This window comes from Fulmarus glacialis, unplaced genomic scaffold (genome assembly GCF_000690835.1).
Source record: "Fulmarus glacialis isolate BGI_N327 unplaced genomic scaffold, ASM69083v1 scaffold13545, whole genome shotgun sequence".
In the NCBI taxonomy this organism is placed as follows: domain Eukaryota; kingdom Metazoa; phylum Chordata; class Aves; order Procellariiformes; family Procellariidae; genus Fulmarus; species Fulmarus glacialis.
The window spans coordinates 1-10,488 of NW_009214992.1; the positions used below are offsets into that span (position 1 = coordinate 1).

The following is a 10,488-nucleotide window of genomic DNA, read 5'->3' on the forward strand; positions in this document are numbered from 1 at the left end:
CTTAATGATTCTATGATTCTATATATGTGTACAGGAGGCTTGGAAGATCTGAAGTCTGCACTTGGATTTATTAGTGTTATTGACACTGTTAACGTAGGAGGTTTGTATCAGGAAGATGTAAGTGTATAACGATGTTTGCTCTCCTGTTTAAACAGGGCCAGCGCCTGGCTTGCCTTGCCACAGCCCCCTTCAGCTGGAGCGTACTTGTGAACCACTGACAGTCTGTTGTAAAGTGGTTTCATCCATTTCTGGGTTTTTTTCAATGAGATTGAAAAGAAATTAAGCACAGAAATTGAAACAGGCGAAACCATTCTAGACTGAATAAAGACACAGGAGTGTTTCACTGCTTGTGCAATGTTAAAGGTGGTCTGCAGTTTAAAGCGATAAATGTGAGAGACTCGCGGCTGAGTAAATCACTACAGGGATGGCCGCACTCCATGATAAATCCTCCCTCAGGAGTCCCTATACCTCTCATATAAAACGCATTTAAGGGATTTCTGGTGCTAGGCAAAGATCATGACAAGCAGAAGGCTTTGATTCTGTTGCACTGGCCACAGCAGACACTCCATTATTAGTGTAAGAAAACAACTGTCTAGGCATCCATCTATCCAGCTGTTTGCTTAAAAATCACTCTATTGATGGGTCTTATATTTCAGATTTTTCACTTTGCTCTTAGTCATCAACAGAAAACTAATATCTTGCTCTTGAAACTTTTTCCAATTACTCTAAGAGTTTGGAGCGCAGTCTGTCATTTGTGCATGGTGGGACCTGAAGTGACATACATAGCCTGTCCTCCCTTATTGGGATTTAGACCCTGATATTCTTCAGTGAAGCTAGCATGAATCTGGAGAAACTGTTAAAGGTCCCATTTCTATTTCACAGTAATGTACTGAGGTTGATGACTGATCTCGTCTCAGGCTCAAGTATTACTAAAGCAAGCAATTTTACCTCATTGCTGCTGTTCAGATACCATGGGGAGGGAGGGAGGAAAGAGCAGAAGCCTGGAAAAAGGCAGAGGAAAAAAAAAGTCTTTAAAATCAGAAAAAAAGCAGGTCTGAACATTCCAGTAGCGGCCGGTAAGAAAGAATAGGAAGGGGGTCGGCACAGGCAAAGTCTGTGCGAGCAAACTGCGGGGACCGTCCTGGCGCAGCTTTGGCAGAAGGGCTGGTCGTGGTCACCGCCTTTGAAGGCGTGCACAGTTTAGCACCTGGAGGAGTCCGGGCTGCGCCGCTGCCCGGGGACAGGGCGCTGGTCCTTGCACCGCCGAGCTTCGTGATGCTCCTGAAGAACCTCCCAGCTGCCAGCAGTTCACCGGTTAGGGGCTCCCTGAGGTGTTCATACTCTTGCGTTTAGACTCTAGGGTAAAATTTAGTCACAGTCCCTAGAAAATTTATACATAAATGAATGATCAAATAATGGTTTTTGGCAAATAACGAGACAAGGAGAAACTTCTACGAATTTGTCAAATACAAATCATATCAATCGGATCATATCTCTTGTGTGGAAGGGTAGCAAGTTTGTACATGGGGAAAAGAATATCTCTCTTAATTTTTGAGATGAATTAGCATGCATATTACATAATATTTTCATAAATGAGCCAGAGAATATTGCTGAGCTTGAACCATTATGGGGAAGTTTCAAATCCCATTTCTTGTGCTACTGCAGAGAAAGATGAAGTGAGAATCTGAATGAGCGTCCTGGACCTTATATTAGCTTGGCTAGCAGAGTAAAGAAAATACTTACTAACTCCACAGCTTCTCCAGAAGCACAGAAAAAAAAAAGATTAGTGCCCAGGGTAATTTTGGAAAATCGAAAGAATGGTCTGAAAAAAACCCACAAATAGAATAAAATTCACATTCAGGATGGGAAAAATGTGGGTAGATAGCAGACAAGACTGGAGAGGCTGTAGTGGTGCTTGTGAACTGAAGAGCAGTCACCAGCGATGTGGTGCTGAGAGGAGGGACATCGTGCTGGGACGCATCCAGAGCAACATCGCCTGCGAGACACGTGCGATTGCTCCACGAGAGATGTGATCTGATCACTGACCCATTGGGCCTCCTCAGCCTTTCCATTTTTACTTTCTCATGGATTATAAGATAAACTCAACTCTGAGTATTTGGATTTCAACTCCACTTCAGGTGTAAACTGTATGATTTGGTGAAAAATACAGCAGCCGGCTGTATTAGTTTTGTGAGTGCTGCTAGAAATGCTAGGTGTTTTATGAATGGTTATCTGTGTGTCTGTCTCTCTGGGAAGGATGGATATCACACTTCTGACAAAGGAAAAGGCTTTCAAAATTAATTGGCAATCAAACCTGGCAGGAGATTTTTTTTTTGTTTCATGGGAAATTCCAGAAAAGAAAAAAAAAAACCACTTTGCTATATGCAACAGAGGGACTCCCAACTGAAGTGGGGGAGGTATTTCCATGAGGGGGTTGCTAGCTGTGGCTTACGCTGATCGCAGATCCTGAAGAGGAGGCTGTAAGTGACATCGAAGCTATTTGGGATGGCTGAGGTAGTAGGATTGTGAATAGAAGTGGTTGTGAGTTGATAATCTTACTGAAATCAGATGGTTCAAGGATTATGAAATGTGAGGTTGCTTAGAAAGTAGACCCCACAGAGTTCAAATATACAGCTGAGCCATAACAGTCAGTTGTTATTATTAATGATAATTAGCGCAAATAAAAACAGTGCTTGAGGACATAGCGCATTGTTGCCACAGATGGCCTTGGGTCTGAATAGATTTGTCCCACAGATTTTGTTTTAAATTTCATTTTAATCAGTGCTTTTGTTCTAGATGAGGACTGTCTGGCTAGAAAGGAGATCTGTGGAAAAGGGCCTGGGTGCTGGTGGGTACAAGTTACCCCGACATCACCAAGAGACCTTGCAGCGAAGGTGGACGGTGCTGGGTCTTTGGGGTGCTGGGGCACGCAGGCTGTGCAGGGCAGTGGTTCCTCCCAATTCAGCACTGGTGAGATCGTGTCTGGGCACTGGGTCCAGTCTGGGTCTTCCAGCAGAGCAGTGACAGGCTGGAGATGCTGGAGCCTGGACTCTGTGGGTTTTACTACTAAGCCGTCTACTTTGACTCATACCTCAACTAGATGTATTTCATCCACACCTTCTCCACCATCAAATCTGCTGTGCTCATGGCCATAGCTTTTGACCTCTTTGACGTGATCTGCAGCCCCTGAGGCATACGTCCCTCCTGACAAACTCCCTGGTCACCGAGATCGGTATGGGGCTGACCATCCAGGCAGTACTTCTGGTGTTCCCGGCCTCCTTTCTCCTGAAGATGCTGCAGATCACTGGGTAAGCAGTCTCTCGCACTCTTTCTTGTCTACACCAGGATATCATCAGTGTGGCCCAGTCACAGCAGCATTTATGGCTTAAGTGTTTGCTCTTTCCACAATGGCTTCAGACTCACTGTTACGTGTTCTGTTGTACATCATGATCCTTAAGACTATCTTGAGTATTGCATCCAAGGAGGAGCGGTCCAGGGCCTTGAACACTTGCATCTCCCATATCTGTGCTGTCCTAATCTTTGACATCCCAGTGATCAGTCTGTCTATCATTCACAAGTTTGGGAAAAAATGCTTCTCCTATTGTTCACATCCTCATGGCCAACACCTGCTTGCTGGTCCCACCATGATGAACCGGATTGTGTACAGTGTGAAAACCAAACAGATCTGTACCCAGAAAGCTGCAAGAAACCAGATGTGACTCCACAGTCATGGTGTGAGGTGCATCGGAGCTGAGGGGTCTGACCGCGATTGCAGAAGTGGGTGGGTAAAGCCTTGCAGGTGGCAGTGGAGTCGCACAGCTCGGAAAGGCAATGAGAATTAGGTTAAAAGTTTAAGGGCAAATTCATCACCCGGTGCCAGCTTGAATAACTGCTAAGACTTGGGCACTAAAATTCCAGTTGAAAGGTGTGCCATTTTTATGCTCAGATGTGGCTTTGTGCATTGCATACATAAGATGTTATTAATTAGAAGAAACTCATATAACTCTGAGTGATGTAACTGCATAAATATATTAATCAAACATAATTTCCTCTATTGGCTTTCCTCTTACAATAATGTCTAATGGAGAATGATGTTCTGTCTGCTTTCTTTGGTAAAAAAAAAGGAAGGAATAAATACTTCAATGAAGTTTAAGATGTTGGAGCAGAGTACTGGATATATCCACCAGGAATATGCTAGGAATATCAGCAATCTGTATGTGTTAATTAGGGAACACGGCCATCACGAGGGTCGGAAAGGGGTTATCAGTAAGAACAGTTATTCTCAGTGGGTACAAAGGAGAGTTAAAGATTAACCAGGAAAAGCAAATGCAATCTATGACGAGATGGGCCGTTTTAACAACCAGGTCTGTGGGTCTGCAGAGGAGCTCGAGGTGGAACTCCTGCTGGATAAGCTGTGAGCCAAAAACCACGGGTCTACCCGGGTGCCATGTACAGAAGCAAAGGTGTACGTCCGCACCACGAGCCCGCCGTGCCCAGGGTGTGCCGAACCTGCTGCCTGCGCCTGGGGTGGGCTGTCAGCCGCCCACGGAGGGAACGGGGGATCGTCTTTCCTCAGTGATGCCAGCATTACCAATCCATGAATTTATTGTGTATTTCTGTTTCCATGCAAACAAACAAACAGGGCTTGGAGCAGGAGGGACTTAATTAATATTCTATTCTGTTCTGTTCTGGTTTTTACAGCTGATTCACATTCCTGTGTAAATCAAAGAAAGCAAGGCGTATGTGTCTGCGTCTGTCCATCTGTCAGCTCCCACATGCACTCTTGATTTTCTGATTATTTTCTGCCAAGTCTGACAGAGGTGGCAGAATCACGGGGATATCAAGAGCCTCCAGGTTTAATGAGAACAGTCAGGTCTCTGGAGAAGGGAGATCCTGCCAGTGAGAGGCAGGAGGGAAGGCTCTGGAGGGGCAGCTCAACCTGCTCAGCTTCGGGAGCTACGTGGGATGCAGAGCAGGGGAGGACGGACATCGATGCTCCCATCGCGCGGGGAGTGACGTGCTTACCTGCGTGGTCTTGAATGTGGCTCTTGGGAAGATGCAGAACCTTGAGCCTCAAACCATTTTATAATAATTCACCCCATTTATTAAAACTTCTGCTTTTGGTTTTGGTTTTGTTTTCCTGAAAAGGATCTCATTTGGGGGCAGATCTCCAACTATTGCAAATTAGCAAAAATTCAGTGGTGCAAAGGGAGCAGTGCTGACTCTTGGCAGTAGGAAAGGCCAGTAAAAATTGAAGGATTGATTAAATTTATCTAGCTTGCACTGAAGAGCTCAGAGAAACTTGAATAGTAATTCCTGCATCTAGTCCAACACAGTATGTTTTTCTCAGCTTATACCTAGGGAAATGTTTGATATTTTCTGAAAACTTTGAGATACAAGATATAGAAACATGCACTCAATGGGTAGCTGGACATGGCAGAGTCCAAGCAGAAAATATGCATCTCATCACCATGTAGGTCCAGCCACACCCATCGATAAAGCTCTGACGGTAATGGTATAACACGAGATTGCATCAGCCCGACTTCTGGTCTATCGTTCCCCACTAATTTATCCTTTTTCATTAGTGTTGCAATTTAATCTGAGGAAACATCTAGCTGGAAGTCTGATCAGCAGTGATGTTGGGCTGAGTCTAAAAGAAGTAGGAAACTGGGTTATTTCACATACATACACTCTGCTTCTTTGCTCCAGATCATTTCTCCGTCCTTTCCTTTCAAAGGAATAGCATCCCTGTCACCGCACTTGCCCAGTCCTGAAGAGTACTTGGGACACCTTTTCTCGAATGAGTTTGTTTTTCAAAGTGTAGACGATGGGGTTTAGCATGGGCGGCAGGAGCACATAGAGATTGGCCAACAGGATGTGAACATGGTGTGGGACGTTGCGGCCAAACCGATGAGTGAAAAATGAGAAAAATGCTGGTGTGTAGAACATTAATATAACGCAGGCATGAGAGCTGCAGGTGCCAACTGCCTTGAGCTGGGCATCCTTGGATGAGAGCCTGAAGACAGCCCGGAGAATGAGGATGTACGATACCCCGATGAGCACAATGTCCACGCCTGGGGACAGAAGGGTGGTGGCAAAGCCATACCAGATGTTAATGGAGATGTCGGCACAGGCCAGCCGGGCAATGCCCATGTGCTCGCAGTAGGTGTGCGGCATGATGTTGTGTCTGCAGTATGGCAGCCTCTTAAGGAGGAATATTGTTGGGAACATCACACAAAAGCTCCTGGCTATTGCAGCCAGCCCTATCTTGGCTATCACCGAGTGCGTGAACACCGTGGCATATCGCAGGGGGTTGCAGATGGCCACGTACCGGTCGAACGCCATGGCCAGCAGAATGGTCGACTCTGCAATGAAGCTCACGTGTGTGAAGAACATCTGGGTAAGGCAGGCATGGAAGGGCATCTCCTTGGAAAGGGACCAGAATATGCTCAGGGCTTTGGGCACTGTGGAGGAGGATAATATGAGATCTGCCACCGCTAACATGGCCAGGAAGAGGTACATTGGCTTGTGGAGGCTTCGCTCCATCACAATGACAAATAAGAGGATGAAGTTGCCAAGAAGCGCCACGATGTACATCAGGCAGAATGGGATGGAGAGCCAGATGTGCAGGTCCTCCAGGCCTGCTATGCCCAGCAGAAGGAAGAAGGCAGGCTGCAAGCTGGTGTCGTTGAGAGCCGCCATGGTGGGATGACATCTGAATTAGTTTGGGCTCCCTTCCCTGTAAGTGAAAGTAGGGGAAGAGGTGGGGAGCACAGTTCGTAATAGAGAAAAACCCACCTGAGTTTCCCTAGAGCACTTTGTTTCTCTGGATCCCAAAGTATTTTTAAAAATCACTCCCCCACACATCGGGGAAGCGTGCTTGAGATACTGACTCCAAATCAAGTAATAAATTAAATTAAAAAGTGTATTTCATAGACTCAGGTATTGAAATCCAGCAAAGGTATTTACAAAGTTCACAAGCTTGGCAAAGGACCCAGGAATCCAACCCCTCCAGCTCCAATTGCTGTTATTTATTGTGCTTTTATTCTGTAGCACCCAAAAGCATATGAGGAAGGAGACAAATTGGGACTGACTGACACTGATTTTATGCAACCTGCTTTTTCCTTCAGTACCCACCTCACCTCTCTCCTCACCCATTCACACCACATTTTGCATGACAGCAGACTAGGATCCCTGCGAGGCAGGGAAGGCTCGCACAGCATCCAGGGCAACAAGGCTGTTTACTGATGGCTGCATCACATCGATCTGAAAGGATGATGCACGAACCTGTGCAGAACAAAGCAGAGTGGAAGATCAGCACCCCGCAGAGTACGTGATCTCAGGGAATGACCGTGTGCTGGGGAGGCAGAACAGCTGCTGAATTTTAAAGCAAATTCAGAAGCAAAGGTCTAAGGCAGAGCATGGCTGTTGATAGGAAAGCTGTGCAATCCTGGCACAGGGTTTGCACAGAGGAGCTCAGGATCCTCAGTGTTTGCTCATGTCAGAGCCCAAGGATTGCCCCACTGCATAACGGGGTGCGGGGGCATTTGCACTGCAGCTGGGTGAAATACAACCCAGCAGTGCTGCCTGAGTATAATCTGCCCGAGACTGTGTCACATCTTCCTATTCTGGTCTCAGCTGGCCAGATCTGCCACCAGATGTGCACCGAACAAGCCCAAATCCTCCAGTGACCCAACATACAGAGGGTTTGCGCGTGCAGAGTCCTCTCTGTGCACGCCAGGGACTGCTGCAGCTTTTCTCCTTGGTGCTACCTTTGGACTTTTATCTGTGCTTCCCCTTCCTCTGCAAGTTGCTCAGCCCTACCCAGAAGGTGATTTGCAGTATTTCCAAAGAAATTACAAAGCCACCTCTGAGGGCAGCATCAGCCAAACTAGTCGAGATGTGAAGAAGAGCCATGAACCCTTCACAGACAATGGGTGGTCAGGGCTAGGTCTCCGGCTGCTTTGGCTGGCAATAACCTGTCTGATGATGATAGCAGAAACCTTTGCTGGTAGTCTTCTGCTTTTTTGAATGCACATCCCAGTCCCCTTATGGGGAATTATACACGAAAAGCAGCATGAGGTCATCAGGTAGATATCACCTTTTTAGAGCCAGGCTGTGATCTCCTGCATGAAATGTTGATTCAGGTGGAGCTGGGGAAACTCTCCTGCAGGTAGGTGGTGCAGGTAGCACACCCTTCAGGTCAGAGAAGGACCCTGGAGCCAAAGGAGCAGCATTTACATGACAAACCCTGCCTGGAAAATGGTGTTTCTCATCGCAGAGCCTAAAGCTGCAGATTGGAGTGGTCCGGGGGAGTTTCTCCCAACTGCAGGATTTTACCCTTTAGTTCAAATCAGGCACCAGTCACAGAAACCTGCCAAATGACAGCTACTGCAAATAACTCACCAGCTCCTGTGGCAGCCAGGAATGAGGATATCTGCCTCTGACCCTGAGGGGACACCGGCAGAGAGGGGCAGGGCGGTGGCGATATTTATACACTCCCCCTGCATCCCCATGGGGCTCACATGCAGCTGGGAGCGGCAGAGCTCTGGTCTGCACTGCCTGGACAAATGTGATGGGAAGTATACAAAATTAGTAAGGTTTTGAGTGGAACTCCTTTAATGTGAGCTGCCTGGTGAGAGATTACCTTCCGTTGCCTCCGCAGATTATGGCATGGGACGGAGCGCGCAAAGCCTTGGGAGTGCTGTGTCATCTCCTTCACAGCGGGGTTGGGATGAGGTGGGATGGCTGAAGACATAGGGATGAGTGATGCTGACCTCCTCCAGCCAACCCTACCGAGATGACACAGGGTCTGCTGCGATCACTGCCTCTAGCCGTGCTCTGCCTGCCTCTGTGGGTGTTCAAGTGCTGCGGCTTCAAGCGCCAGGGTGATTAATACAGTAAATGTGTCCGCTCTCTGCAGCAGGCTTTCATTGCCATTGCTGGACTGAATGCTCAGCATTGCCTTGTACTCTGTGAGGACTCCCTTTGGGGGCATGAAAAGAACGTCCAGTATTAACAAAGAGTGGGAATGGTCAACAAGTGGGTGAGCAGAAAGATGTTGTGGGGGAAGGAAAACTAATAAAAGTATGAAGAAAGTCAAACTTGGGTACCTTAAATTAAGCACTAAATCTAGATTTAGTTGCTGAAGTAAAACCACACAGATTTACTTTAGCCAGATATTTTCTTTTTCAGCCAGATATTTTCTTTTTCCTTTCTTCTTCCTTTCTTTCTTTTTTCCTTTTCTTTCTCAGGAAAATGGTGACTTGACATCTTGGGAATCAACATTTCAAGATTAGATTTTCAAGCCCCCAAAATTGGGATATTTGCAAAAAGTCATTGTCACCAGCTGTTGGCATGTGCATGCCTTATGGCTGTCCAGCCCCAGCACAGATGTAGTAGCACATAACCCCCGGCTCAGATTGACTCTAGTGTAAGAATCCATGGTTTTAATTAAATAAGGTCCTCAAGCCTCAGTGACCCACTTGACTGTGGCATAGGCAGACATGCTTTCTAATGCCTGAAAATCAGTTTTATATTGGTAAAGCTGGAATTATCTATGTCCCACACCTAATTTGGGTATCCTTCCCTGTGGGTGAGTCAGTGGCACATAGCTCTCACATGGTCTCAGGGTGGGGGACTGATCTCAGCTCATTTCCCTCTCTCACTCTGCATGCAGGGACCAAGACCTAGAGCAGTCCAAAGACGTCAGGTTTTGGCGTTGCCCAGCAGCTTTCCGGGGTTCCTCTCTCCTGTCCCACACTGGCGGTAAACTACGGCTCAGGTCTGAAAAGCAGGCGTGGGGTTTAAGTTCCTCAGCTTTTGGGTTTTCAACCTAAAAGTCGCAAAATCAAAGCACAGCCACCTTTTGAATGCAGCAGCCGTATTCGGGGGTGGTGTGCAGATCTCTGTGCACATGCATCCTTTCTCTGACAGAGGCTTAATTGGGGTTCCTCTGCAAAATGCTTTCAGTAAGCCACTCAGGTGAGGACCCTCTCATGAAGACTTTACTTTTGGACTGTCTCCCTGCTTCAGAAAAAGGAGGAAAATGAGAAAAGGAAGAAGAAAAGGAGAAACAACCTTTCCGTGAAGGTCCTGACATGGGACAAAGAACCTATGGGGTGCATCTGGCATGGGGCAACCTGTGTGACCCCATGGATTTGCTTTCTCATTTGTGGTCTCCGAAGTGGAATATGTCCCCCTCCTCGTCTACATGAGGAGTTCCCCACCATGGGCTGAGGCCACCGGGGCCTGGGGGTGGCGGAGACCAGGAGCATCCCGCATCCCGCATCCCGCCCCGCAGCACCCAGCAGAGGGAAGCAACGAGCCGCGCTCCGCCCGCCGCAGCCTCCCGGGGGTACCCAGCCCGAGCTGTGGCAGATCCCCGGGGAAAGGGGAGCGGGAGTTTGCAGAATCCCGGCTTCACACCTCCCCAGTGCTGCTGCCGACGCTCTCGGCTCCGCGCGACGGGGTACCGCGCCCGGCCCC

At 47.6% G+C, this 10,488-nt stretch overlaps 1 protein-coding gene across 1 annotated transcript; it reads right to left on the reverse strand.

The window, feature by feature from the left end:
* Positions 1–5,751: 5,751 nt before the first annotated feature.
* Positions 5,752–6,702, reverse strand: LOC104077522 (olfactory receptor 52B2-like). Its single transcript, XM_009578800.1, has one exon. It carries the CDS (start codon positions 6,700–6,702, stop codon positions 5,752–5,754), a length of 951 nt encoding a protein of 316 aa, XP_009577095.1.
* Positions 6,703–10,488: the final 3,786 nt, after the last annotated feature.